We start from the raw sequence: 27858 nt of genomic DNA on the forward strand, positions 1-27858 counted from the left end.
TTATCTCTTCTAGAAAATTTCCTGGTATCGGCATCAAGCTTGACTGGTTCATAGCCAAGGAGAGCTCATCACATCATTCCAGCTGCTGCTGCAGATTGGTTGCTGCCTACCTGCATGGGCATTGTGGGAGTGTCAGGGACATGCAATGTGAACAGCTGGAGGTGGCAAGAGTTCCCAGGGATATAGTATGGACGCATTGATACCTTGGCTTTCATTTCTGCTTATACTGTTTTGCTTTTGCTGGCATCACAGATACATTATGCTGGCCTTACGTTCCCATAGCAGGACCACAGGATTGGTCACATCGTTTCAAAGAGCAGTCGAATAGGGGTGCAATACCTGGGACGCCAGATAGCATTTTACTGAACATGTTGACAGGGTCTTATTTTTATTTTTTCCCGTTTGACAAGTTACAGTATTTAAGGAACTGAATATACAGAATTAAAAGTCTGTCACAAGAGACTCATGGCAGGTCAGTTGATACTCATTGGGAGCTGCTTCACTTCTTTCCAAACTGTGGCAGGGGTGGCGGTATCTTGATGTCTTGACCTTTCTCCAACTTCTTCTCACAGTCAACCATGTAATTGACGCCATCAATGACTAACTGAACAAGTTCCACCTTAAATAACAAGAAGAAAAGCTTGCTGAGGTTATGCTTTAAAAACCTTGGTTTTTCTGTGGATAATTATTTACCACAGAACATATGCGCATGTCCAGTAAAACTAGGTAGAAGAATCCTCCCTGAACAATATATTTTGTTATATACTGCAGGATACATGTCTAATAATGAAACTTTGCAGTCCTTTTGGGCGACTGTGTCTTGAAGTTACTTGGTTTGAAAGTACTTTGGGGATAATGAATGTATCGAATTTATTGGTTTCCCCCTCTTCAGGTAACTGATCCTTTGTCATCTGAGTACAGAAATGAGACTATAAAGGTGGCATAGGGCCAATAAGTCATGCTTTAATATAAGGGGATTGATCAGATACCAGTTTAGGATCTATTCCAGTCTGGCATGATTTTTGCAGGTCTCAAGGAAGTCATTGAAAATATACACATAGGCATAGGCTTATGCAATTAGGTCATTGTCCTGATTCATATCACCATATCTTGTTGTCTGTTGTGTTCATTTCAATTTGGGAGAGGAGTTGTTGTTGGCATCCATCAGTCTCGAGAGACAATGTATTGTGCCTCCAAGGGTGAAGTCAAACCACTGTGGCTGAAGATACCTGTAACTCTTAACTGTTGCCTCCTGTATTGTTTTTGCTGTGTTAGCACCTCTGGGGTGCGTTAGCAGCAGCAAAGTGACCTCTCCAGGGTCAAAGCCTGGGCAGAGTGTAGGGAGGTCCTGGGCTGCCCAGATGACAAGACACCCCCCCTTCAGCCTCACTAAAGCAGAGCAATACGTTTGGTACCAGCTTGGCTGCAGGAGCTTCCAGAAGGAGGGCATACAAGATGCCATCCAACCATCTTAATGCATTCATTGAAAACAAATGAGAATGGCCTTCTGTGTCCTAAGACTGCATGCAGGCACTGAAGGGGCACACCTTGGTGGTAGAACACTTGCTTTGCATGCAGATGGTCCCAGGCTTTCTCCCTGGCATCTCCAGGTAGAGCTGGAAATGTCTGCTATCTGAAACTCTGGGGAGCAGCTGCCAGTCAGTGTGGACAATACTGAGTTAGATGGACCAATGGTCTGGCTCAGTATAAAACAGATTCCAATATTCCTATGTGGAAGTCTCTTTACCTTTGCTCATAAGGGATCACTGGGCTGAAGTACATGAGTCTAAATAATCTAATTTATACAAATGTTCTTTAAGAAGAATACTTTTGGCATATCAGGCGCATTCCATGTTGTTGTCTTGCTTGACAAGTAAATGCAAGTTGGTGCCACGTTGTTTCCTGTTAACAGTGCTTGTGTTTATGTGAAGACATTAAATGTTCAGCTTGAAAATATTCTGTAGTATCTATAGCTTGCACAACAAGCTGTCCCAAAGTTTTGCTCCAATTTAAAATGGGGGGGGGGGATCTTACCTCTGATCGACCCATGCGGTCTAGATTGGAGATATCATATATATCTGCTACAGCAGCTGTGTCTACTCCACCGGTGCCACGCTTTTGAAGCCTCAAGTTTTCCAGGATCTTTGCAAATCTAGGATCCTGCCATAAAAGGAAATATATCATTTCTAAAATAGTGATTGCTCCTCAAGATGTATATGTTTGCAAACACAGGGTTGCCTAATTTTCACAATACATTTCTAGGTGTAAAGGTGTCTAAGCAGGCACTACAAATTTGTATGGATTGTTCCTTACCGACATTCGTGATTAAAAGCCATTTGAGTTGGTTTACGCACCTTGCTGAGCTTTGTGAGCTTAACGTGGACTCCTGCACGCAATCCTGTTCCCAGATTGGAAGGACAGGTCAATACATATCCTAAGCGTTCGTTCCACATAAACTCCCACCCTCGTTCTTTAATTAACCTTTCAACCTAAAGAGGAAATAAAAGGCAATGAACTGCTGGGTACAGATAGTGCCATCTGTTAACAGTGCTGGCTTTCTGTTAAAATACAGCTCCTAGCAGCTTGTATAATAATTGCACAAGATCCATCTTTGGCATCAGAGACTTGTAGTAAAGATTGCCGACATCAATAGTGTTCCACAAGTGAAAGCAAGAACAAAATATTATCTCTAAATTGAAGCTTCAACTTCAATACTTCTCTTTTACTATTTGGGTTTGCTAGGGAAATTTTTATATCATACTAATTTTTTAGTATTTTTGTTCTGATGTGTTTTAGTAACTTTGTGAGCTGCGTTGTATTCGTTTATATAGAAAAGCAACGTATAAATTTCTAAATGAATTAAAACTTTAAAAAAAAAAAAATACAACTTTGCTGGTAAATGCAACTCTGTGAAGCCAGCACCCTTAACAAACTACTGTTTCTAGGATTCTCCATGATTGCTAAAGTGTTATAAAAGTGCTTTAAACATATGTGTGGATGTGACTTCCTCCACCATGCATATCCTGCATATGCAAACTAGTTCTGTAACCCAGTTAATGAAATTTTACTTGATTAATTGACTAAAATGCAGCCAATCATTTGCTGCATTGCTTATGAGGAAAACATTTGCCAGGAGGTTTGGTTGGCCATTCTTGAGAGGGGAGGCTTTGTGTATCAGCACCTGAAGATTATCCATCCTAGATTTGAGCTGTACTGACCAGACTGAAGCAGGTAGCAGCATTTTTCTCTTTGAGCTGCAGGTGTGCCTGCAAGATATTGTTCTAGGCCAGACATAGGCAAACTTGGCCCTCTGGGTGTTTTGGGACTACAACTCCCATCATCCCTAGCTAACAGGGCCAGTGGTCAGGGATGATGGGAGTTGTAGTCCCAAAACATCTGGAGGGCTGAGTTAGCCTATGCCTGTTCTAGGCAGTGAGGGAAAGAGGGACTCTTCCTTTGGGGGTAGAAAGGGATAGCAGGTAACATCAGCTATGTGGACCTCTTAGGCACCTTTGAGGTTGATGGGCAGATCAATGAACAGAACCAAAAATTACAACAATTAGCATGTGAGGGGTTGTAATAAAAATTGACCACAATGAATGTATTATGACTTTCATTGCAGCTTCATGTACAGAGTTAAGTAAACATTTATGCCTGACTTGCTCTCATAACATTAAGGAGCCCCAAATGACTGTCATGCCCAGGGCCCCCCAAACCCCAGAGCTACCACTGCTTAAAACTCAGAAACATTTTTTTAAAATGACACAGTAAAATGCCCACCTCTAGTAATCCACGGCAAAACCTTTCAAAGACCCGTTTCATGTTGCCTCCCTTTTCCATGGAGATCACCCTGGTGTGATCCTCTTCGTTGATCCAGACGAGAAATGTTTTGTCATTGTTGTGCCTGGTTGGAAGCGAGCAAGGCATTGGTATTACTGTCACACAAGCCTTCAACAACAATTCTCATAGGCGCCTGATTGTTTCGTTTCACCTCTCCCCTTTCTTATCTGTCTCTGTTGTGGGCAGAATTGAGCGTTGTGTGGTGCTATTACTGTGGCAAGGTTAAGGATAAGGGTTAGTGAAGATTTCCGCCATTTCATTCCACTGAACAAGTACCAATGATAAAATCATTCCCATTTCTAGGGTTATATAAAGAGCACTGCTCAGTCCTGATGCCACTGGTACTCAACTACTGCTACGCTAGAGAGTACGTTTTGTTCTCTGAAATGAGCGCAGCGTGAGGCATGTGCTGCTATGGGAACTGAGAAAGGGAAAGCGTGCACATCCTTTTTAATTGGGAAAGAGGGAATCTGCCTCTCTAGTTTATGGTAGTTTGAGACTGGAACATTTGAAGGTGTATCCTGTGTAAAGTCCAAACCGTATTCAACTTTGCTTTAAAATTAGTTCATTTTTTCAAGTGTTTCACAACAGAACAGGCATGCAAAAATGCATTTTATGCTCAGTGAAATACTTTCCCACCCCATAAGCACATAAATGCAGAACTGCAAATGGTACCTCAGTGTAGCTACAGCAGCATGCTTTCTGAGCCAAGTGTGTTCTGTGTTGCCTACTTTCATTTAAGCTTCTTGGTTACTAGAAAGCTTTCAGGACAGTGTGTGGGCATGCTGTATACATGATGCTCCCTGACCAGTTTCTGCATTGCATTGAACACCTTTGTATTCTACTGCAAGTCTTGCTTAATAAAGTAGCACAACACTTCACATTTCAAGATGTTAGGAGTTGCTTTATGGGGAATTTACTCTGACAGCTGTAGCTGTCCTGATACCTGATATCCTTTAACTGAAGATGCAGAGTGTGAAACCTGGGTCTTGCAAGAAATTGATATTTTGCTATTTTATCGCTCATTTGCACTCAGATTATTTTCATTTACCAAAGTATCCAGGCTAAGATTCCCATGCAACTTTTTATTGCAGATATTTAAATACAAACACACGGGCAGGTTTCAGTTCTGTTTATATACTTTGGCCCACACTGACACATGATAACAGCTGACACATTCAAAGATAAAACAATAAACTCCTTTGAAAAAAAGTAACAAAGAGAATTAAAATAATACACTGTCACGTTTGAACGTACATGTAAAGTACCTAACACATTTCAGTCCTGAAGCATTCATTCATTATCAAAGTAGTAAGACATCACTGATTCCAAAGGAACAGAAATTCCTTCAGAGCATCATAAATCTTCACAAATGATTAGCCTTTATTCAGGATATCAGGGAGACAGAACTAATATTTCCTTCAAATGATTTAGAGATCTCTCTCGTTCGCTTCCTTTTCACCCAATTATTTACTGATAAACCACATTGGTTTTATTATACTGAATTTCTACAATACTACCAATCCAAAACTGCTTTTAGTATAAATAAGAAGCTCATACAGTGGTACTTTGGTTCTCAAACGCCTTGGTATTCAAACAACTTGGAACCCAAACACTGCAAACCCGGAAGTAACTTTTGCCGAACGTGCTCCGTTTTGAGTGTTACGCTGAGGTCTGTCTGTTTTTGCTATTTATTTTGTTTTTTTGTTTTTGCGGCTCTTTTTTGTTTGTGTAGAACCCAGTTCACCTACCAATTGATTGATTGATTGATTGATTGTGTTACTGCAGTACATTGTTTATTGCTTTCATTTTATGGATCAATGGTCTCGTTAGATAATAAAATTCATGTTAAATTGCTGTTTTAGGGGTAAGTCTGGAACAGATTAATCCATTTTGCATTACTTTCTATGGGAAAGCAAGCCATGGTTTTGGAACGGACTTCCGGAATGGATTAAGTTTGGGAACCAAGGTACCACTGTACTATAATTATAGTTAATGCCTCCATTATTTATTATGAATAATGCCTTCCTCCCTCAAGCGCATCCGTTTCTACAGGGTCTCCTTGAGCCTTTTTAGAGAGCTGCTGAGGGAGAAGAACCCTGTCCACAGACTTTTCTATGAATCAAACTCCTTATGAACTGAAGAAAGAAATCCAGTCACTAGGGTTATATGCTACCTTTTTTGTCACTGGTGATACAGATTAATAGACTCAAGCACCTGTCTTTCTTTTTTATGTATGCTACTGCACTTCTCCTAAAAATTAATTAATGGAAGAAGATGAGAGTGTGTGTGTGCAAAAGCATGCATTTGGTTTTAGGAATAGCAGCTGTTGTGTTAGGAAGGAACTAATAAAGCCATTTGTTCATAGCTTAAGCGTGCACAATTCATATTCCATACCAGATTCCTCTGGCATCTGGCCAGTCACGGGCCATCCCGGCACATGTTAGCAAAGGGGACACTGGTTTATCAAATAGGAAATGGTCCTGCAGACCAGCATATGCAAGGCAGAGGGAAAGAAAGAAAGAAGTGAATTTTAGGTCTCATAATCATCATTGCAAGGAAGAACATGCAAGCACCACCATTGAGCGAATAAAGATTCACTCTGGATTCTTCTTCACTGCAAATGACAATATTCTTTCCCTAGATAACTTGGTAGGTTTTTATTTTGTTGTAAGAGCAATGATTCTAGAGAGTTGTAACCACACTGAGGAAAAAGAAATATAAAGGAGAAACAATGTACAGTACATATAAGGATTAAAGTGAAATTTTATACCAATTATTCAACTTGTATGCCAAAAGCTTTTAGGCAGTGTCTAATTTTTAATAAAATCTTAAAGATAAGGTTTCTCAGACATGAGACCTAATCAAAATACATGATAGCAGTCTAAAGGTCAGGTTGATCTGACCTTTTTGTATTAGTGATTAATTATGTTCCTCGTTCCCATTTGTTTTTACTCATAAATAAAGCCTCTGATAGAATTTCATTTCTTAAAGGAATTATTCCCCCCCCCATCTTTATTCCCCCAACAAATTTTCATTTACAGGTGCATAAATCCCAGCTCAACTGTGCAGTGTTCCTTATTTATAGACTTAATTTCTTTATTGATGGTGGGGTATGAGCTAATGGATCTTGTTTGCAGAGTCCACCAGCAAGTTAAATATCTGCAATATTTTTGTTTTGTGTGTCTAGAGTTTATTAGGACATTCATGTATACACCCTTTAATGCAGTTTTAGGTGTACATATTTTTTCACTGCACAGGTTACCAAGGTACATGAGAACACAATAGGTATAAATTAAATCCAGTGCTGCTTTTTTACAGTATTCCCTGATTTACAGTACCATTACCTTTAAAATTAAAATACCACAGTTAGAGGCATGTGGACAGCTAGATGAAAATGTCATGGTTTGCACAAACACAAGTTTCTACTTCTATACAGATTACTCGGAATCAAGGTAAAGGTGTCCAATGCAACACCAATTCACTTGTTGCTCCCTGAAGTATAGACATAATGGGTGAGATCCAATGTCACTCCAAGTAATGCAAGTCCATTATTTTTAATGGGTATGACTTCATTGAATATCACCCAGAACGATAATAGTACCAAGGATGTGATTTTTAATGTTGCTTTACACATCACCATATTGTAAGCATTCCTATTACTTACAAATATGGGTGAATATAATCATACGCTTGGAATTTCTGTTGTAATCAGCACCCGGGCGAAAATCGCTGAAATGTCCAGGGAAGTCTGGACATATGGCAGCCCATGTTGGTAGTGTAGAATTTGTCGAATTTCCTTTTAAAAAAAGCTCAAAAACTCTTTTTTGCAAAATCCACATTTTTACTTTCTGGAAGGGAAATCATTCATTGGGCTAGGGAGATACTAGATGCAACACAGCTGCGGGGTTTCACTCCCATAAACACATGGTGGCTGGTGCCCATTGGGATTGGTGGGGCAGAAAGCAGAGAGGGCAACAGTAGGTGGAGCCAGAGCAAGTGACAGGAAGAGCCAACTATTTGTTTTGTCCCCATCCTCTTCCCTGCTGTGTTCCACAAGGGCAAAACGAAGACTAAGGGGGAGGGGGCTGGTGGCTTAGTAAGAGGTAAGGCAGGCAAGTGGGGGCAAACTGCGGTTGGTAAGGCACTGCCCCATTTGCCCCAAAGGACCAGCCCCCGCCCCCAATTTCGGGTTTTGACTAAAAGGCAACCTCAGAAGTGAGTGGAAGATTGAGGGTGGTGCTTAACCCTTTCATTTCCTGCCATTTGTCTGCCCAAGGGAGACCTACAGGGAGAAAGTTTATATGCAGGGGCTGGGGGGGGGGGAGCAAGAGAATGTTTTTTGAATTGAGAAAAGGGCTAAACTGTTTTCCCACCTCACTATTCCACCGCACATCAGGCTTTTTATTTTAAAAATGAAGGAAAACAATTCACATTTACATATCTAGACTGGCACTAAATAAATAAAAAATGCAGACTGTCACTATATTTTTATTTAAATATCGAAATTGGTCCTAAATATAATCGTTCAAACAAAACAGAGACCTTTCATTTGGTATACCTAAGCTTAAGCCTTTTGCAATATTTCAGGCCCTCTCAGACTTTTTCCAGCCTATTTTTAGGCGTTTAGGATTCACATGCAACATTAACAATAGCCTAATTATCTGTGCAGAAAACATCTGTATGCAAAAGGAAGCGGCGTACATTCCCTTTAAACCTCCAGGCTGGGCATTGTACTTACATCGATAAGTTGCTGCTGTTCTTTCTCAGACATTGTGGTCAGGCTATAATACTTCCCAGAGAGATCTCCTTTCAGCCCAGCCAAAGCAGTGACTACAACATTCTCTACTTCTCTCCTCTCTGCCCGGGAGCAGGCAGGTGGTAGGCTCAGCCCCCGAATACTGCGGCCAGTGCGTACACGGGATGATAAGACGTAGCGTTCATCAAATTGCCCATGGGTGATCTGATCCACACACAAAAGGGAGTTCGTGTCACAGAAAGGGCTGTCAAGACTGGCTAAAATACATTGTTCTGCCTGAGAACAGCAAATGATGCTCCCCATCCCCAAGCGAAGTACCTAAGACTGACCAAGGATTTTTGATACCCGAGGCAGAAAAATCCCACAAGTACCTCTCCCTGGGGGTAAAAATTCAACAGTAATACAGGAAATAAATCATTTTCTGTTCTTTGGCATTAACTCAAAATCAGTTATTTGAGGCAGACACCTGATAATGTTAATCTAGCACCGTTGTAAGAAATATTACTTGGAAAACAAGTACACAAATGCTAATTCTATCCATGGCAATATACTCTTATAGTTATTCTCAGCCCCTGTTCTTTGCAGATAAGATTTCTTACATTCGTCCTAAATTGTACCTACCTTGGAAGAGTCCAGGTCAGTGTGATGCTTCATTACTTTTGGATCATAGCCATTGTGTCTTAATTTGATAACTGGGTCAAAAATTTCAGCAAATTCCTGTAGAGTCAATGGCATATATTCATTATTATTATTATTATTTTCCATTCACTTTGGTGGTTACATCTCTTTTGTGTATTTGCAATTGATATGTTTTAATTCTCCTCACTTTTTTGAACCATTCCACACACCAGACCTCCTATCTTAAGGGGAAAGAGCTACACAGAGACGAAGAAATAAAGGAAATGATGGGAAAGGAATATTGCGGAGAAAGGCAGAACTTTGATATGTTACGTGTCAAGCACACAGAAAGAAAAATTGTGACAAGTAAATCGGGTTCCTATTCTTTTCCTTTGGGTTTTAAGCAGGGCTGTACCGATAAGATCAGGACAGAGATTGTCTTCTAAAATTAAGGCTGCAGTCATTAGCATACTTACTAGAAAGTAAGTCCTGTTGAAATCCAGGTGCCAACATTGTCCAGTAAAAAGTTTGGCTGGCACAAGGGGCATGGCATTCTTAGTGGTGGTAGCATCCTTTTTATGAAACTCCCAAATAGGGATATTCAGGAGATTCACTTATTTAGGGTCTATAGTTCTGGCAGGCATTGGGGAGATGTGAACCTTATCCCAGACTAAATTTATTGTTTTAATAGAGGTTGCTGTTCTGTAATTGATTTTTGTGCTTTTTCTTTTTAACGGTACTGCATTAGGAGGATTTTATTTTAATTGCTAGTCGTCTTTTAAAAAGGCAAGATACATACTTAACATACAATGCGACACAATTTAGAGGCATTAATAACCCTCGTTCCTCTGTTACTGAATGAGTTGGCTAACCACATCACTTCCATGCATGCACTTTAAATTCCACCCCCTCTTAGACAGTAGCTTAGCCTTATTCCCAGTACCATTGCTCTTGAAGAGTGATCCATTTTCAATATGATATCTATCTATCTATCTATCTATCTATCTATCTATCTATCTATCTATCATCATCATCATCATCTATCTATCTATATCTCCAATTGGCTTCTGGGCTTGTTGACCTGATGATTTGCTCTTCAAATCTGGGAAGAATGGAACTAGTGTAGCTTGTTTGTGCAAGGAGTGGGGGCGGGGAGTGAGAGAGAGAAAAAGACCCTGAATTTCATTTAATATATACAGCACTAATGCTGTGATCAAAAGTAAAGAGAGAGAGAAATTAATAAATAGTTTCTAGAGACTGTTATCACTATAGTGGGGCAAATCTTTTCCAGCCTTGTACAAAATTATAGTTCCTATCACTAACTTCTGCTTCTGATTATACTAATTAGTCAGTATGTCTGGCAGTGGCAGTTTAAATATTAGGGAACATCTGACACAGCCTCCATCTCCTCTGTTTTCTCCAGAACCTTTATTGTTTCCTCTTGTAGGATTTAAAATCTGCTCTGACTGTTCGGTCACAGTCTGGAGAAGAGCTGTATTGTGCCCCAGAATTATGCCTAGGTTTCCCCCCATATACCACAAAACCTCCTACCCAATAACAGTATTCTACTTATTCTGTTATCAGCATGCTATATTTTGACGCAATAAAGTAGGTCATTTCAGATCAATACTCTTAAGATTTTGAAGATTTTTGTTAAAGTGACAGGATATTTGGATGCTTTGTGCCTCAGTTCACATATATTTAAAGCACTCTTTTGCCACTTCCTCCAAAGAATCTTGGGAACCGTCATTCGTTAAGGGTGCTGACAATTGTTAAGAGACTGTTTTCAAGTGTGACATATCTTAAACAACTGTTGTGAACTTCATGGATGCCCTTCTAAAATAGTTTTTAAAGCCCCTTAGAAACCAGCCTAAAATAGAAAGGGGAAAATAAGAAATGTAGGGAGAAAATCCTGCCTGTGTTTTGCTCATTTGGCTGATTTTTTTTGGGGGGGGGGAGGTACGCTGTATGCCTGAGACCCTTCTAGTTCCTGGATTCAGTTCCTGGAAAAGCCAGGCTAGCTTCCTGGTGAGGTCGATTTTGTTGTTGTTGATAGCTGTGGGCATAGCCAAGATTTTTGTTGGGGGGGGGGCAGGACTTTCGTTGGGGGGATAGTTAGTTAGTTGATTGGTCAGTTAGTTAAGTATAGTCATACCTCTTGTTACATCCTCTTCATGTTACGTACTTTCAGGATACGTACCACGGTGACCTGGAAGTACCGGAAAGGGTCACCTCCGGGTTTTGCTGCTTGCGCATGCGCAGACGCGCAAAATGATGTCACGCGCATGTGCAGAAGTGGCGACCCGCGCACACGCAGACGCCAATTGCATTCTGCTCATGTTGAGAACGGGGCTCCAAAACGGATCCCATTCGCAACCAGAGGTACTACTGTATTTCTATTGTTTTACTTGATCTGGGGAGGGCAGCTGTCCCACCTCGCCTCCTTGGTTACGCCATGTTGATAGCTGTCTATGTATAGGAATGTGTGTGTGTGTGCGCACATGCACACACATTTTTGCAGCAGAATTTCTGCTTCATTCAATTTAGTGAACAACGGTTCCACTTTTTTACCTCAAGCTGAATTTACCAGCAAGAGACAAGACAGCTACAGGAGGCAAATAAAATATTGTCTTCTGTGCCTGCATTTATTATCCTGGATATTATTATACAGAGGGTGCCTTTAATGGTGTTTTCTCTTCACTGAACTTCCCGCTTAGGGGGGAAACAATCCCACAAGGAAGAGAAACAACTACCATCATTATCCATATGCCTTGTGTTTTGTGTACACTCTAGTGCCCTATTTTCCTTTAAAACTACACCCTGCGTGCAGAATCTGTGTTTATCTAACTGTTTCATCTAGTAAATGTACAAACTAAACAAGTGGATGGCAGCATATAATAGAAAATCTTCACCTCATAAGATTCTTCATCTCCTGCAACCATGCCGACCGTTTTGATGAAAGGGTGGCCAGGATTGTCAACACCAGTTTGGATGCATTGATCCAGCGTGTAGCCATTGGGAGTCATCTTGTCCCTCAGTTTGGCATAGATTGCTGGAGTGAGGCATTCAGCCATGCAGTTGTTGTGCTTACGAAGATCAGGGAAGTCTGCACTGGTAAAAGAATAGAAAAGGAATGTAAAGCATTCATGTTGATCTGCAGTCTTTGGTTACATTTTCAAGTTCATATCAGGGAAGGTGGGCAGAATTGGCATCCTACTTGCCTATCTGCTTTTATGCCTCTAGCAAAAGAAAAAGAAAAAAGAAAGTACACTATGAATATGTTATGGTTTGAAGAAAATGGCAGGGAACTGGGAAATGTGGCTGCTTGTTGGCTTATACAATCTGTAGGGGAAGCAAACATACTGTGCTTCCCCAGGGGAATGCTGGCTTCCAGCTGAAACCATAGTTTCAGTAGTGGACAGAAGCACTTTGGCAGATGGAAAGGAACAAATGACCTTCAGAATTTATATTTTTTTGTGTTAATCTGCAAAATTAAAGTGCAAGTAAATTTAATGAGATGAATCTGCAGCTGGTATTAATCAATGTAGCTCAACTAGGATTCCTGGAAATGTATCTGCTCACAACATTTACATAACTTTTTCATTACTGTTTTGATACTTGTTAGAGATATTGCGGAAGTGAACCAGCTTGCTGTAATGTTTAGAGCAGCTTGGTCAATTTATTGCCATCCAGATGTTTTGGACTACAACTCCCATCATCCCCAACCATTGCTAGTTGAGGCCAATGGGAGTTGTAGTTCAAACAGTCAGGGGGAGGGGGTACTAGATTGGTGAAGGCTGGATTGACCTATTGGATCAGGGCTGGGGAAGAATCTCATTCAAGTCCCTGGTCAACCATGAAGCTCATTAAGTGATCATGGGCCAGCCATCCACTTGTGGCCTAGCCTCCCTGTAAAATGGGATGAACTCATTGGAAGGAAAATGAGTGATAAATGAAGTAAATAATATCATTCATAAGGAAGAGGGAGATTTATTATAATTAGTTCCACAGGAATCTCTGTGGAAGGGAGAGTTTAAAAATGACACTTGCTTATTATAAGGAGCAGCGGGTGGCGCTGTGGTCTAAACCACTGAGCCTTGGGCTTGCTGATCGGAAGATTGGCGGTTCGAATCCCCGTGACGGGGTGAGCTCCCGTTGTTCGGTCTTAGCTCCTGCCCACCTAGCAGTTCAAAAGCATGTCAAAGTGCAAGTAGATAAATAGGTACCACTCCAGCGGGAAGGTAAACGGCGTTTCCGTGTGCTGCTCTGGTTCGCCGGAAGCAGCTTAGTCATGCTGGCCACATGACCCAGAAGCTGTCTGCGGACAAATGCCGGCTCCCTCGGCCTATAGAGCGAGATGAGCACCGCAACTCCAGAGTCGTCCGCGACTCGACCTAATGGTCAGTGGTACCTTTATGACTCTAGCTTGCTGTGTTCTGTGTGCCCCTCAAACACAAATCAGTTTGGGAAGTTCAGCCTCTATTGCCCCATTCAGATCACTTTATCCTTTAATAATAATTATAATAATTATAATTATAATTATTATTCCGGGTCATTTCTATACTGCTTTATATTTTCAGGGGGGGGGAACCTCTAAGTGGTTTACAACATACATAAAAACATAAAACACAGCAAAATAAAACATTACTCAATAAATCAAGTATACATTCAAAGCAACATAATTACCTGAAAACTAAAATGTTATCTTAAAAAAATTCAAAATAAAACATTACTAAAGTAAGGCTGGATCTAGACACATTAAAGAAGGGTTTCAGTTAAATGCGTTGTAAACTTCGAATGAGAAATCGGGTTGGCAAAAATGGAACTCCACAGCACCATCTGGTATCACAGTGTTAAAATGCACATACAAATAATATAAAACACATTTTCTTTCCCAATCTAGCTGAGTCCCATGTCAAATGCAAAATGCACATTTAAACAGTAAAATTAACAAGAGAATAAAATATTATCGCAAGCATAGAATATATCTGCTGCTGTTGCAGCAAATCCTGCCCATGGTAGTTCATTGTGGGCGGTGGCTGTGGAAGCTCAGGCTCGACAACCAGGGTCTGCACTAAGACACAGCCAAGATGGTCTCTGGCCACTTCAGCAAACTCAGCTTTTGTAGCTGGAATCAGTCAGGGCCCCGTGCTCCCTGGGCAAGTGGGAAAATGCCAGACGGCAGGGAGCAGGTCTTCTAGAACTCAGAGCCATACATTTAAAGCAGGTGGCTTCCCCCAAGGAATCTTGGGAAATGAAGTTTCTTAAGGATGCTGGGAACTGTAGCTCTGTGAGCAGTAAGCTGCAGTCTTCAGGATTCTTGGGGGAGGGGAAAGAGCCATGCCTGTTAAGGTGGTATACCTGTGTGCCTTAAATGCAGTGCTTTTTGGGGGGGATACGCAGGCGTATGCATACCCCTAAACATTTTGTGAATCTTTGTACTTTTCTCCATTTACTGTATTTATTTGCCCCGATTTGAACTATAAAATGGTGATTTCTTGAGTCAAAATGAGAGTAGCCCTAAACATTTTTAAAGAAAAAAAAAAACACCGCTTAAATGTATGGTGCAGCTGTGACCTAAGTCCATTGCTAGTTCTGTCCTCCTTCTTCAACCTTCTCACCTGCTGTTCCTCAACACCTTTGCTTCTTGGGCTCTCTTCCCACTCAACAGCCTTGTTTTTCTCTTTACTTCCAAATAGTATTCACTGGAGACACTTAGGCCCTTCAGACAACAGGCGCCAACACTTGTTCATCAATGATTTGAATCAAAATATTTACCTTGGAGGAAATAGTCTTTGTCTGTGAAAGGATCCAGCTTTCACATTTTGCTTATTCAGCAGGTATCCGGTGGTCAACGCTCCGGTACTAACTGTTGCAAAGAGAACTGCAGTTCTTCGACCAGCCAGGAGACGTGAGAAGGTACTGGCCATCTTTTGTCACCTATTAGTTTTGGAAGATGCACACAAATCTGCAATGAAAGCTGAAATAGGTACATTAGTAATAATATGAGAACAGTGACAATGGGGCCAAGTGGTTGATTGTTTTATGGAGGCAGGCACATATTTATCAGAAGTCTCAGATGTTTCAAACCTAGTCTTGTCTTCTACAAGCCCAACTCAAGTTGTTAGTTTTGAACTTAATTATTGGAATGGCGGGGATCATAAAGAAGAAAGTGCCAAGTTAGCCAGGACCCAGTCCATTAAAGGTTTTAAATTAGCAGGGTCCATCCTGGCTATCTCAGCACTTTCTCCTTTATGATTCCCCTCACTGTTAGCTTTTTTCATTTACCAATTTGTTGAAATATGTTTCAGTATCAGTGGTTTTCTTTTGTTGTATAGGTCTGTGCAGTGGCAAATGCCAGTTTCCATTAGTCCTCAGTGCAAATATCATTTGAAAACTCGTCTCTGCATTCCAGACATGCACATTCACATATCAGGGTTTAATCACTAAGAAGAAGCACTGACCTATTGAACAAAGGAAAAGAAGCACGTCAATAATTCCAGCAGTTCAGTAGAAATGTTTGGCTTAAAACACAGGCAACAGGAGCAAACCTAATTCTTCAATTTTTTCTTTCATGGCTTCAAGCTACTGTGATTTTTTTGTGATCTACAATTATCTCAGAAGCAGCTATTAAATAAGTGGCTGTGGTCCCTAAACCATAAAAGTATACAGAGAGAAAGAGAGAAGCAAAAAGCAACTGTCCTCTTGTAGCCTAGTTTTATAGTGCTTCGAGGGAGGGGTATTCATACCTGAATTTTCAGGACTGGCCTCTGTTTTAGAAACCCAGTTGTCAAGATGGATTAAGAATATCATCCTACTTTGCCCACCTATTGTTCCTTTGCTGTAATCACAGAGTAGCTGCCTTGTATTTTGTAAGAGACCCATGTATTCTGGGTACATTATAGCCCATTCCAAAGTGACAGAAGCTGTAATGCATGTATGCACTGTGCTCCGAACCTCATCATTTAGCAGCAGTTACTATAGCCCAGTTAGGGACGCGGGTGGCGCTGTGGGTTAAACCTCAGCGCCTAGGGCTTGCCGATCGTATGGTCGGCGGTTCGAATCCCCGCGGCGGGGTGAGCTCCCGTCTTTCAGTCCCAGCTCCTGCCCACTTAGCAGTTCGAAAGCACTCCTAAGTGCAAGTAGATAAATAGGTACCGCTTTATAGCGGGAAGGTAAATGGCGTTTCCGTGCGCTGCGCTGGTGCTGGCTCGCCAGAGCAGCTTCTTCACGCTGGCCACATGACCCGGAAGTGTCTCCGGACAGCACTGGCCCCCGGCCTCTTAGAGTCAGACACGACTGGCCCGTACGGGCAGGGGTACCTTTACCTTTTACTATAGCTCAATGGTTCCCAAACTTCAGGAGTACGACAGCTCCCTTTTAACCTCGAAATAATTCATGGACACACACCCCTCAGGAATTGTTTTAATTTTAGGCTCCATTCATTAAAACAATAAATAATGAGGAAAAAACTACTCTGAACTTCAGTGACACTTTTAAATTAATTCACTTTTTATTCATTGCAATGCCAGTTAGCCATTGCTGACTAGGCTCATGTCCCTTCAACTTCAAACCTATTGGAATAAACAAAAGGATAAAAATACAGGAAATAAGTAATTGTTCAAAGGAATAAGGGTATTACAGTATTCACTCAACCAGCATTCCCCTCCGCTCTCAGTAGAGAATAGTTGGATCCAAACTGTACTTAAACCCCAGATTTTCAATAGTTGGTTATTCCACAAGCTCCAATGGGACACCTCTTTGCTCCTCAATGTTGTCAAAGATCAGACCTGTGCTTTGCTGGACCATGGGCTAAGGAATGGGAAAGACTAAGAGATGGTTGCTTGGCTGGTGTAAGATTTTAAGAGAAACGTTTAGCTCTTGCAGAAGGCAGAGATCTCTGATCCTTGACTTTGTGTTATGCTTTTTGGTCATATATGCCACCTCTTTCTTTTCTTTTGCTCTCTTTTTTTGCTTGGTCTGTGGCACATTGCTTTTGGGTAGGGACTCTTTTACACTTTAGATCTAAGGTATGTGCAGGCTTAATGAGTGTATTGCTCTTGCATATTTGTAACCTTGCAGTCTGTAGCAGCATCCGAATATATACAAGTGTTGAACGTGCATGTGGGTTCAGTTGTACGCTGCATAATACTGCATTGCCTGGCTTGCGTTTTTCTATCAGTAGGCTGAGAATTTTTGAATTGAGGTGGGTGGGTATAAGCTCAGCTAGCAGTGAAGGAAGAAGCTCATCCTTCACTTTTAGTTCAACTGATCCTTTTGTGTGTGTGTACATTTGTGTGTGGCAGCTGAGTCCGTGGTGGTGCTGTGGCCAGGCAGAAGTGATGGCCGCTTCACCTGCTGGACTGTGATAAAACAAGAGTTTGGCAATGGAAGAGCGTCCATTGGGAATTTACTCAGAAGTTGCTGGAGGTGCCCCCCTTGCCGCCACTGGTTGCTGTCACCTGCTTCATGGACCCCTTGGGATATTTCTGCAGGCTCCCGGGTTGAGAACCACTGCTGTAGTAGATAAATAATAGCTTTTTCAGAGGATATTCAGGCTCATATCCTGAGACCTGCTTTAGAGCAAGCAGAAACCCTCTTCCCACCATTGAACACATGCATCTTTATAAAGTTCAAAGGGCTTATGCTAGAGGTGTGATAGGATACCAGTGTCTAGTTTCACATTCAAAATTAAATTAGTTAATTGAACACAGCCTTTAAGGTCCACTTTTCCATAGCAAAAGGCTCACTGAAATCTCAGGCCATTTTGAGCTTGGGGGAGCCCATCTCTAAATGCTTACTGCAGTTAATAGAAGTACCTAATTCTTGTGACTTCAAAATAGCCATGAGGGTCAAGAAATACTGTCATACCAAGGGGTATGAAATTGCTGGAATTGCTTCTGTTCTGAATGATATATATTGCATTTTTATTCTGTCAAGGGATTGTGCCTTCTAGTGTATTTTCTTAGACTGGTGATTTGTCAAAATTAAGAAAATAGAACAAGACAATGATCTTCATAAAAATAACCCGTGCATTGCCCCTGTTGAATGTAGGATATTCCATCAAGTCACAGGTAACATTAATGGCATCAGACGGTCTGTCATGTTTAGCTAGCTCATGCCATTTCTGTTGGCAAGGAGGCACTGCATGAAAAGTTGTTTTCATATCCCACCCATTCCTTAAAGTAATGGAATGTGACACAGTCATCATGTACATTGTACTAGCAGTGATTGATTGACTGGCTGACTTATTATTTTTACACCTTGAAGCCCTTTCATACAATGAGCTGGATAGATCAGAAAATTGCAATGTGGAAATGGCAAAAGCCTCAATGATATCAACAAGATGTTTGCTTTAAAAGTCTGAATGTTAGGGTAGAGGATCACATTATTTGTAAAAAGCCTTACTGGGTGTCATTTCTGTACCCCCTCACCCCGTGTCCAGATGTGGTTTACATGGAAAAGGCTCTAGTTCACAGAAACCATTTCACACCAACACTCCACCAGGTAATTTGAAGATACGGTTAAATTCAGTAGAGGGGGATTTTTTTGTGTTAGAAAACAATGTGTGATTCATTCCCTTATTCAGGTTCTTTGGTTTTACAATGACCTGGTTTTGAAATTCACTTGCAGTTGTGGTCTTATTTAAGACATTATCTGCTGTGCATAAATCTAATTCACACACCTTGGATTTTCAAACATTTCTACTAGCTGGTAGCCCTTTCAGTCCTGCTTTTCCCAGTGGCTTATTCCATGTGCCCTTAACCTCCAGTGACATTAACTGATAGAACACCTGATCCTGTAGCAAGCTGAGCTGCCTTTGCTCTCACCCCTATGCTAGTTTCATCAACCTTGGCTCTTAACTAGCATCTAAAATTAGTACATGCTCCCATATGTGAGGCATGCATAACAGAAGGCACAGAACGACAGGAGTGGGTGGAGAACACAAAGGAGGATGAGAGTAGGCAAGCTTGTGGGGAATGAGGGGCGGGGAAACGAAGGGGTGTAAGTGGGGGATTCTAAAGTTCCTTTCAGATGTGGTAATTTCAATACTTTTGCACGATAACTATTTCATCAGAATGCACACAGCCATAAATCTGTTGCAGATGTTGTATATGTGTGTGTCTAGAATGAATGCATATTGGGAGGGCAGCAGCATGACTGAGGGTCCACTTTGCAACCTATACTCATTCATTAGAACGCCCTTCAATGAGGGTTCTGTTTAGGTGTTGTAAAGAGCATGCATTACTCAGTTCTGGGATAGCTCAGTTGGTAGAGCATAAGACTCTTAATCTCTGGGTCGTGGGTTTGAGCCCCACGTTAGGCAAAATATTCCTATTGGTCCTTTCCAACTCTACAGTTCTGTGATTTGAAGTATGGAGCCACAATAATACTCTGGCCCCATCGGCGATGCACATTTGAAGCAGTATAGTGCCACTTCAAAGAGTCACGGCTTCCCCCAAAGAATCCTGGGAACTGTAGTTAGTTAAGGGTGTTGCAGGTGTCAGCCACAACTCTTTGGCTAGTGCAATTCTGTTTTACTTCTGAGCCTCTGTGCTGTCTATACTTTTCCCAGGAATTATTTCCTGGTAGTCAGAGTTGGGTTTCAGAAAAGTTGTGGGTCTTTGTGTGCTGTATTTCCCCCCGCCGCTGAGTGCAATGTGAATCTGCAGTATAATTCCTCACATTGCTGGTGCCTTTATTACTTCCCTGCTTTATTTTACTGCAAGTGGAAGTTATTATATTAAATCCCATTACTCTTGGAGAGCAGCCTAGACAATACTGCTGAACTGAATGTGTTTTGTTTGCTTTTACTGTGACATATCCTGATGCCCTACAGCAGAGGCCAATGATGTGTCATCCTAGCACTAATGCCTCAAATACATAACAAAACGATGTCTCAATGGCATGTTTTTTTCAGACTGACAGCTTTTTCTTTATCCATACTCCTAGCATCTGGAAGGGGAAATTGGAAAGGAAATATTGCCCTTGATTTTCCACCAAGCTGATAGCCTTATATTAAGACCTACTGTATGAAAATGTCTCATGCCGCTTTTCACTTAGTCTGGGAACTTGTACACTGAACACATGGAGAGACCCTTAATGTGTATAACCTGCACGTTCCATGCAGCCTTTTCCCACAGAGGAACACTGAATGCAAGGAATTTGAGCAAGAGCAAGAGCACAATGAGCATGATGCTGAGGACAAGGCAATTCTGTACATTATTCCATGTGATAATAGCTTCCTTCCTCCTTTCCATATTCCAAATCTGAATCCAAGCAGAGAGAGCAGAACCCTGGTTGAAATAATGTTATTGTCCCTAACCTGGAACCTGGCAATCCTATTTAGACTTCTCACCCAGTTGTGAGAAGCATGGATAACTTAGCACATCTATCAAAGTTATGGCTCCAACAAACTAGGTAATACCAGATGCTCCAGTCAAGTTAGAGGAGCAAAGGTGGTCTCTTACAGGAAAACATAGCAGCCTTGTTGGTTATTGCTCTGACCAGAACAAGCCTGACTTGGAAATTCTTATAGGAGTCAGCCAGTATGACATGATCCACTGTGCACTACTACCATTAAGAGGCACATTTGCTGGTCTGGCTGGTTTCCCTATAAGAAACTTTCTTTGGCTGGAGCTTGGCAGCAACAGTAATGAAATCCTGTCTGATGTCATGCTGTGGGGTTGAGTCCTGCCAGACACAGAGGGTGCTGTCCTGTACCTGGGAATGCAGCCCACTGAACTCAACAGAACTTACTTTTGCAGAGAGATGGGAAGAGTTGCACCATAAAGTTGCCTATTTTAGAAGATGGTTCAATCCTACTCTGGCTAGAGGACTATTTCTTAGACCTCTTTGATCACGAACAGCTGGAACTTCTATCTGGGTGAGTCCTCCCAGCATATGAACCTCTCCCGCCTTTTCAACTAATTCACAGGGACCCACAGTGCTATTTTTCTAGAAAAAGAGGTGCTGGAACTCACCATGAATGCCTCCCTCTTTCTCTTAGAATGCCAATGGCGTCTAGCTGAGAGGTGTAGGAACTGAGTTCCAGTGAGTTCCCCCTGAAAAAAACCCCCGAGGACCCATATTAATATGGTTCATCTGGGGTTTTTTACTTGTATTACAAGCTGCCCTGGGGCTTCCCTAAAACATAATGTGGTGGCTGGGGCGACCACATTCATAAATAAATTCAGTACCCAACACGTATCCAAGAGTCTTCAGCTTTCCCAAAGAGTCTCTGAATGGGTCATAGTTAAAGGTTGTGAGAGTTCCATTTGCAACCAGGATGAAGCAAGTTGTGGCTAGGAAGATGGAAAGCTGCTTTATTGCATTGCTGTTGGTCTACCAAGCTGAGGGCTGCCTACCACTCTGACTGGGCTTTCTCCTTTCAGAAGGTTTCAGAAAGTAGTGCTTTACAGACTTGCCCACCTGGAAATGCCAGGGATTGATCTCAGGGTTTTGTGCGTGCATGCGCTTTACCAGGGAGTTACTGTCCTGCCCCAATAATATAGTAGTCAAGGTGACTTGGTCTTTTAGCAATAAAATGCCAAAAGGTGTCTGACTACAGCAATGGAGAAACTCACATCAGCTAGGACAGAGACAGCTGCTAAGTGCATTTATGGCACCCCGATTCCATTTTATAAGAGAATTAAAAGAGGGATCAATGCATGACATATTCGAAAGATGAGGCAGCTGATTTTGTGTGGGAGTAATTAACAGAGAACACTGGTGACTAAACAAAGCACACCATTTTAATTTTGTGCACAGATTTCAAAAGCGGCCCTTGCTCTAATTTGTTATCACTGACCTTTCAAGCTAATGCTGACTGCCACAAACATGGAGCAAATTTAATTGCTTTTTCTAGAGCAACATTTCTTAACCTGAGCCTGATATGTGAACTTCAAGGAATGGAGGGCAGTCAATGTAGAAGGTCACACACTTGAAAGCTTTCACCTTTCTCCAGAATTTCTTCAAGCAGATTTGTGCTGTGATCCAAGCTTTCAAAGCAGACAGTACTTGTTCGTTCAATAAAAGAAAATCAAATACTCAGAAGACTAGTTGCTGACTTAATAGAATTCATTCAATAGTTTGGCAATTAGCCACTAAAACTTACACAAGTTATTCTTAATTGCTCCCAATGTATTTTTATTTTATCAAGGACGAACCTTAACAAAAGTGCCCCTCGGTCCCTTCTGCTGAGAGATTCAAACCATGATATTCCTTCGGATTGCTATCTATCTATTTGCTTAAAATGAGATATAAGAAAGCAACTATAGGAAGTGTTACTTTCAATTTGATATTGAGTATATCCAAAAACAGCCCTTTAATTCTTGATTGGATTCTTTCCCTTGCCTTAGTGCATTTCCCCAACTTCCCACAGCCCATTGTAAGTGTTGTAATATACAATTACTGACTCACACTTGCATGCATAGAAAGGGTTAACCTGAGCTCAGGGTGCCAGTGGAGGTGGAGCTAGTAACCTCCCTACAGCCTTTTGTTTCCTCCCTCCCATTCTTTCTTTTCTCTCTCTCTTTTCCTGCTTCCTGGGACAATCAAGAAGTCATGCAGTCATGGCTCACTACAAGTGAGTTCAGTCTTTCTAAAAATGAGATTTTAAACCCTGCATATTCACTAATCCCAATATTGCATGGAGCTTTCTGAAAATATTTTCCTTTTAAAGTCATTTGGAACCTGTTTCATCTTCATTTTACTGCCAGCAGATAGAGACTTATTTGCTGTAACTTCTGGAAACATTGTGAGTAAAACATTCCCTTATTTGCAAAGCGTAAGTGTCTGCGATTTATTCTAGCCTAAGTATTTTCTTGGAGAATGTTTGCTTAAAGGTGAATAAGGGTAAATGTAAATCTAACCAAGTTTTAATGTGCTTGGTAGCAATCACTATTGTGCTTAATCGGCTATGAGAGAGTAGGAATCTCTCTTCCAAACCTCCCTCTCCAACAGAAACCTCAAATTGGCTTCTGCTTCATGTAAATAATTGCAGGCAAACCACTCTCCCATGCCCAATATGTGACAACTTAGGTAGTTCAGCAGGTGCACCATCTCAACTGCAACACTAGAGCACCCCTTTGAAAGAACTGTTTTTTAAAAAAACCACAGCTCTCATTTGAAAAGCCTGGTACCAAGAAGACAATAAATGTGAGTGTTCTGCAACTGAGGCACCACCACCGAGAAGGCCTTCTCTCTGGTAATGGCTTGCTTCATTTCAGATGCCCACAGGAAGTGCTCTACTGAATATATTAATGTATAGTGGAGACTGACAGTTTTTCCATTTGTCCCTTTTATTCTCGCTGCAGAATTTAAGCTTCTTTCATCAGGGGGTTATGTTTTTAAAGCTTTTTAAGCACAGCTGTGCAAGTAAGATAAAAGAAAGCAAAAAATATATATGCTTATGGTGCAGGCATTCCCCTCTGATTCACACTGGCATCATGGCTCCCCAGGAGTCACATTGCAACCTGTTTTAGTCAATGTCCAGTCCCAAAACATATCTGGAACATTCATAATGTGCTCTGGGATCTCTTGCTAAAGAATGACAAGCTACCTTTGGGTAGATATTATATAATGATGACTTTGGCTTTTCTCTGATAAACACCACTGAAGTTTTTGCCTGGCAAACTAGATGAGTGATCCAACGAAGAGGGCTAAATGCTCTAGTCTGGAACAATATCCATGATAATTTGTGTGAGGAGCAGGAGGAGTGTGCAGATACCCCCGTCCCAAATGCAAATACTGAATACATGGAGAGGAAGGCAGGACTGCTAGCTATGTCTCCTGATGAAACACATCTGTAGCCAATCATAAATGTTGAAAGTGCAGCCACTGAGATCATACTAGCGGACATGACCTTGTTGCAGCTGAGCATCTGCACTGAGCTTGAGAAGCAGAGGGAAGAGATTATTTTGCTGGTTGAATTTGGGCAGAGACATGGGGGAAAGTTCCGAAATGACACATTTTAGGATGCAGGTGGCTTTGTAGAATTTGATGCAGGATTAGCAGTTGTGCTGCCTGCTTTTGGAGTCTGCTTACATCCAATTGATTGTTATATGTGTTAATATGTATATATGTGTTAATATGTAGATATCACGAAAGACATATTATGAGTCTCCAGTGTGCTTGCTATCTCTCCCCCGCCACCTTCCTCAAAGGACCCTGAACACTGGAGCACTGCTCATGGGCTTCTTACTGCTTGGGGAAGTGGGGAGCACAATATAAGACAGAAATATACTCCAGCAAAGTGCAGGTTAAACGAACCCCTTTCCAGCCCTGGTAGCATTTGCGTGACACACCTACACACTGCAGCTGACACTAACGTTTCACAAAATACAGTTTGGAAAACTCTGCCCTATGGGTTTATCTGCATAAAGAAGAACATGGCATCCTCTAGCAGAGTCAGTGTGGCAAGCCCACTGCAACTAGGACAATCAGAAATCCAGTTTCAGCACTATATTTCGGTGCAGGAAGTACCAGAGTCAGGCCCCAGACTCCTTTTCAGTGCAGGTGCCAAGCCTTGTAATCTGAGCCCCGGGTATCATGTTAGTTGGGTGCTGTGTGCAAAAGGAATTTTCCTCAACACTAACTAAGCACAATTAACTCCCCCCCCCCAATATGAAATTAGGGAAAGGTCTTCCAGGTCAGAGGATATGTCTTTTACTACACTGAGCTCCAGCACTTCCTATTTGTTTCAGTTTAAGAACAGCAAAGACCCCTCGTGTTACTTTTGGCAGGAGTTTCAGAGCTGACCTAAAGTTAGCACCTCCCATATCGGCAACATTTTCCAGGACAGTTGTCCCCTTGGCTTTCATGTTCAAACGGTGTCAGATTAAGCACAGTGAATTTATAAACTGCATGTTAAAGCACTGAAGCTAGAGCTGCGCAAGGAGAAATGGTTGTGGCAGGAGCACTCTTTGCTCATTTCTTTCCCTCTTTCATTAATATTAGGAAGAGTATGGCGGTTTGGTTTTTTGTTTTGCTTTTTAGGCAAAAAATTCTACTGGCAGGAAACTCAGCCGTTTAGAAATAGATGTAGATAAAATACTGCCCTAGTAGAATAGAAATGCATCATATGTATCATGTGACTCTTGACTTTTTCAAGACACCTTAAGCTGTTGCTTAAGCTAAATGTTATGCATCCACTGAGATACAGCACAGATGTAAACAGCAAAGAAACAACAAGATAAACAGAGTAGAAAGCTGATAAAGGAACAAATTTGCATCTTTCACTGGCTTAAACAAAACAAAACCCAAATATCATATTTAAAAATCAAAGAGTGTTTTGGTATCTGTATTTGAGAACTATCTCCGTTATCAAATAACAATAATTTCCAAAGTATAAAAATGTCTTTCAAGGTTTTGCTAATCGGGTCCTGATCCAGTGCCTTGGGTATCAGTACTGAAGAATGAGTTCATAAATTATATAGAAAGGTCCGGTGACTTCTTTCAAGGTTTTGCTAATTGAAATGTCTTTCAAGGTTTTGCTAATCGGGTCCTGATCCAGTGCCTTGGGTATCAGTACTGAAGAATGAGTTCATAAATTATATAGAAAGGTCCGGTGACTTCTGTTTCAGTGTATCTGAAGAAGTGTGCATGCACACGAAAGCTCATACCTAGAACTAACTCAGTTGGTCTTTAAGGTGCTACTGGAAGGAATTTTTTCATAAATTCAGAAAGTAAGCAGATGAACAAACCAATACATACATAAAATTAATTAAATCTTAATTTTAATCGTAATACTTGTGTACATTCAGTACCGCTCAATTATGTAAGCAAATGAAACAATGCACTTCATGTGTCAGGCTAGGATATTGTATCACTGTGGATTATCGTAAGGTACTAGTAGTTTTATATCATACAGTTTGATTATTAACACCAGCATGGTAAAGAATAGTTCAAAATACTCTACAGTTACTCTACAAACTGTTAAACTACACTACCTGATGAACCATTTATGTCATATTATCGCAGTCTAAGCTGGTCTGACCTGTGATCCTAAGCACTTGGTAGAAGCTGCATTCAAAGAAAATATGTGTTCTGTGGGTGATATCCAACTAAATCATATGCAGAATAGACCTACAGAATCTATGGACATGGTTACTTAAATTCCTATATACAGTGGTTGTACTCTATACAGCAATATGGGTAACAGTCTATGGCTCTGGTTATATTATGTAACTATTCTAATATAGCTAGTTTGCCGATTAGACTAAAAGAGACAGGGAAAGGTTATAATCAACGATAATTAATCTCTCGAGTTCCTCTGCTGGCAGAATAGATCTATTTACAGGCTTGCCAGATCTAAAATTTAAAAACAAGGAACACTCTAGCAGAGCATTCGTATGCATATTTAGTTAGGAAGAGGTCTCACTGTGTTCAGCAGAGCTCACTTCCAAGTAAGTGTGTTTAGAATTGTTACTGTAGGGTTCTACGGAATTCTGCGGTGCAATCTTATGAAATATGGAGCAATGAAAAAGGACTGTTTTCTTTCATAAAGAAGAGAATAGACCTGGAAGTGGGTTTATTTTAACTTGTTCAAAACCCCAGCATCTGATGTTTGCTTATTACACAAAAATAAGACAGTACTTGTTAATCTGGGCTGTTATTTTGTAATCCCTTTGGGGTAAACCTCATTGAACTCGATGGGGCTTACTTCTGAGTAGATGTGAAACCAAACAAGGCATGTAAATGAAGCAAAATTCTTTACTGACATCAGTTGGCCAATTTGGAGAGATGCTGGCAATTCAGACAGAGATAAATCTTGATACTGATCAAATCTTAGGATACAGTGTTTGGTTACACCAATTAAAAACGCCCATCTACAATACCATTTCAGCCTCTCTAGTTAATGGAACACATTTATGGACAGTGCTGACATTTTTTAAGTTGTCTGCTCAGCAGGCTGCCTGCACAAACATTACCATTTGCATAAAAGAAGGCTTTATTTTCATATATTTAACATGTTTGTTTTGGTATCGCTATCTGGGTCAGAAGCACAGTAGCCTGACAAATCTCATAGTCGCCGTTTTCTGAGTACTTATGCAAATGAGCAAACTGCATCTCCCAAAAGGCTACAATCTATGGCACTTTCAAAACATTTTTAATAACCCTCCCATTCGAAATGTCACTGCCACTGGTGAATAAACAGAGGCAAAGTCCAACTGACCTTGAAGCTGAAGCCAGACACGTCCTGCAACGAGCCTGGGAGCAAAGAAGTGTGAAGCAGACAAGTAGTGCTGTGACAAAATTACAGGTCATATGAGGAGCAAAATGAGATGCTGGCAGGGGAGGGAAGAAAGGGAGAAGTATTTATTGCACTGGCCAACTGCATTCCTTTCAGGTCTATTCAAAATATTTGGCTACATAGCCATGTCCTTGAGGGAGCAAGAGGGTGACCTGGTTGGCCCCATCTTCCACACAGTGCACAAACTACTGAGAAATATTTTTTCAATCTTGGCATTTTTGTTCACTTCTCTATGGGAAAAAAATATTTATTGGTTTCTGTTGGCAGTGGCAGGGCATGGTTGGTTGCCTATTGTTGACTGCAGTGAGTTTTGTTTGTGTGTGTGAGTGGGAGGGGGATGTTGGGTCAGCTTAGCCATATCAATTCTTATGTGGTCAGTGGGTTC

The 27858-nt window shown here is 41.2% G+C and overlaps 1 protein-coding gene across 2 annotated transcripts; it reads right to left on the bottom strand.

The window, feature by feature from the left end:
- Positions 1-369: 369 nt before the first annotated feature.
- On the bottom strand, positions 370-27531 carry CKMT2 (creatine kinase, mitochondrial 2). Of its 2 annotated transcripts, none has more exons than XM_081881223.1 (10): positions 27396-27531; positions 14996-15157; positions 12130-12328; positions 9221-9316; positions 8582-8803; positions 6238-6323; positions 3781-3904; positions 2355-2489; positions 2035-2160; positions 370-619 (listed from the first exon to the last, which is right to left on the bottom strand). In XM_081881223.1, the coding sequence occupies exons 2-10, from the start codon at positions 15145-15147 to the stop codon at positions 500-502; spliced, it is 1260 nt and encodes a 419-aa protein (XP_081737349.1). In that variant the 5' UTR covers positions 15148-15157; positions 27396-27531; the 3' UTR covers positions 370-499. The 2 variants fall into 2 exon arrangements, with proteins under 2 accessions (XP_081737349.1, XP_081737348.1); XM_081881222.1 differs by having other exon boundaries at positions 14996-15197; positions 27396-27522.
- Between the last annotated feature and the right edge of the window lie 327 nt (positions 27532-27858).

The sequence above is a fragment of the Podarcis erhardii genome, assembly GCF_964252035.2.
Source record: "Podarcis erhardii genome assembly, chromosome: 11".
Classification (NCBI taxonomy): domain Eukaryota; kingdom Metazoa; phylum Chordata; class Lepidosauria; order Squamata; family Lacertidae; genus Podarcis; species Podarcis erhardii.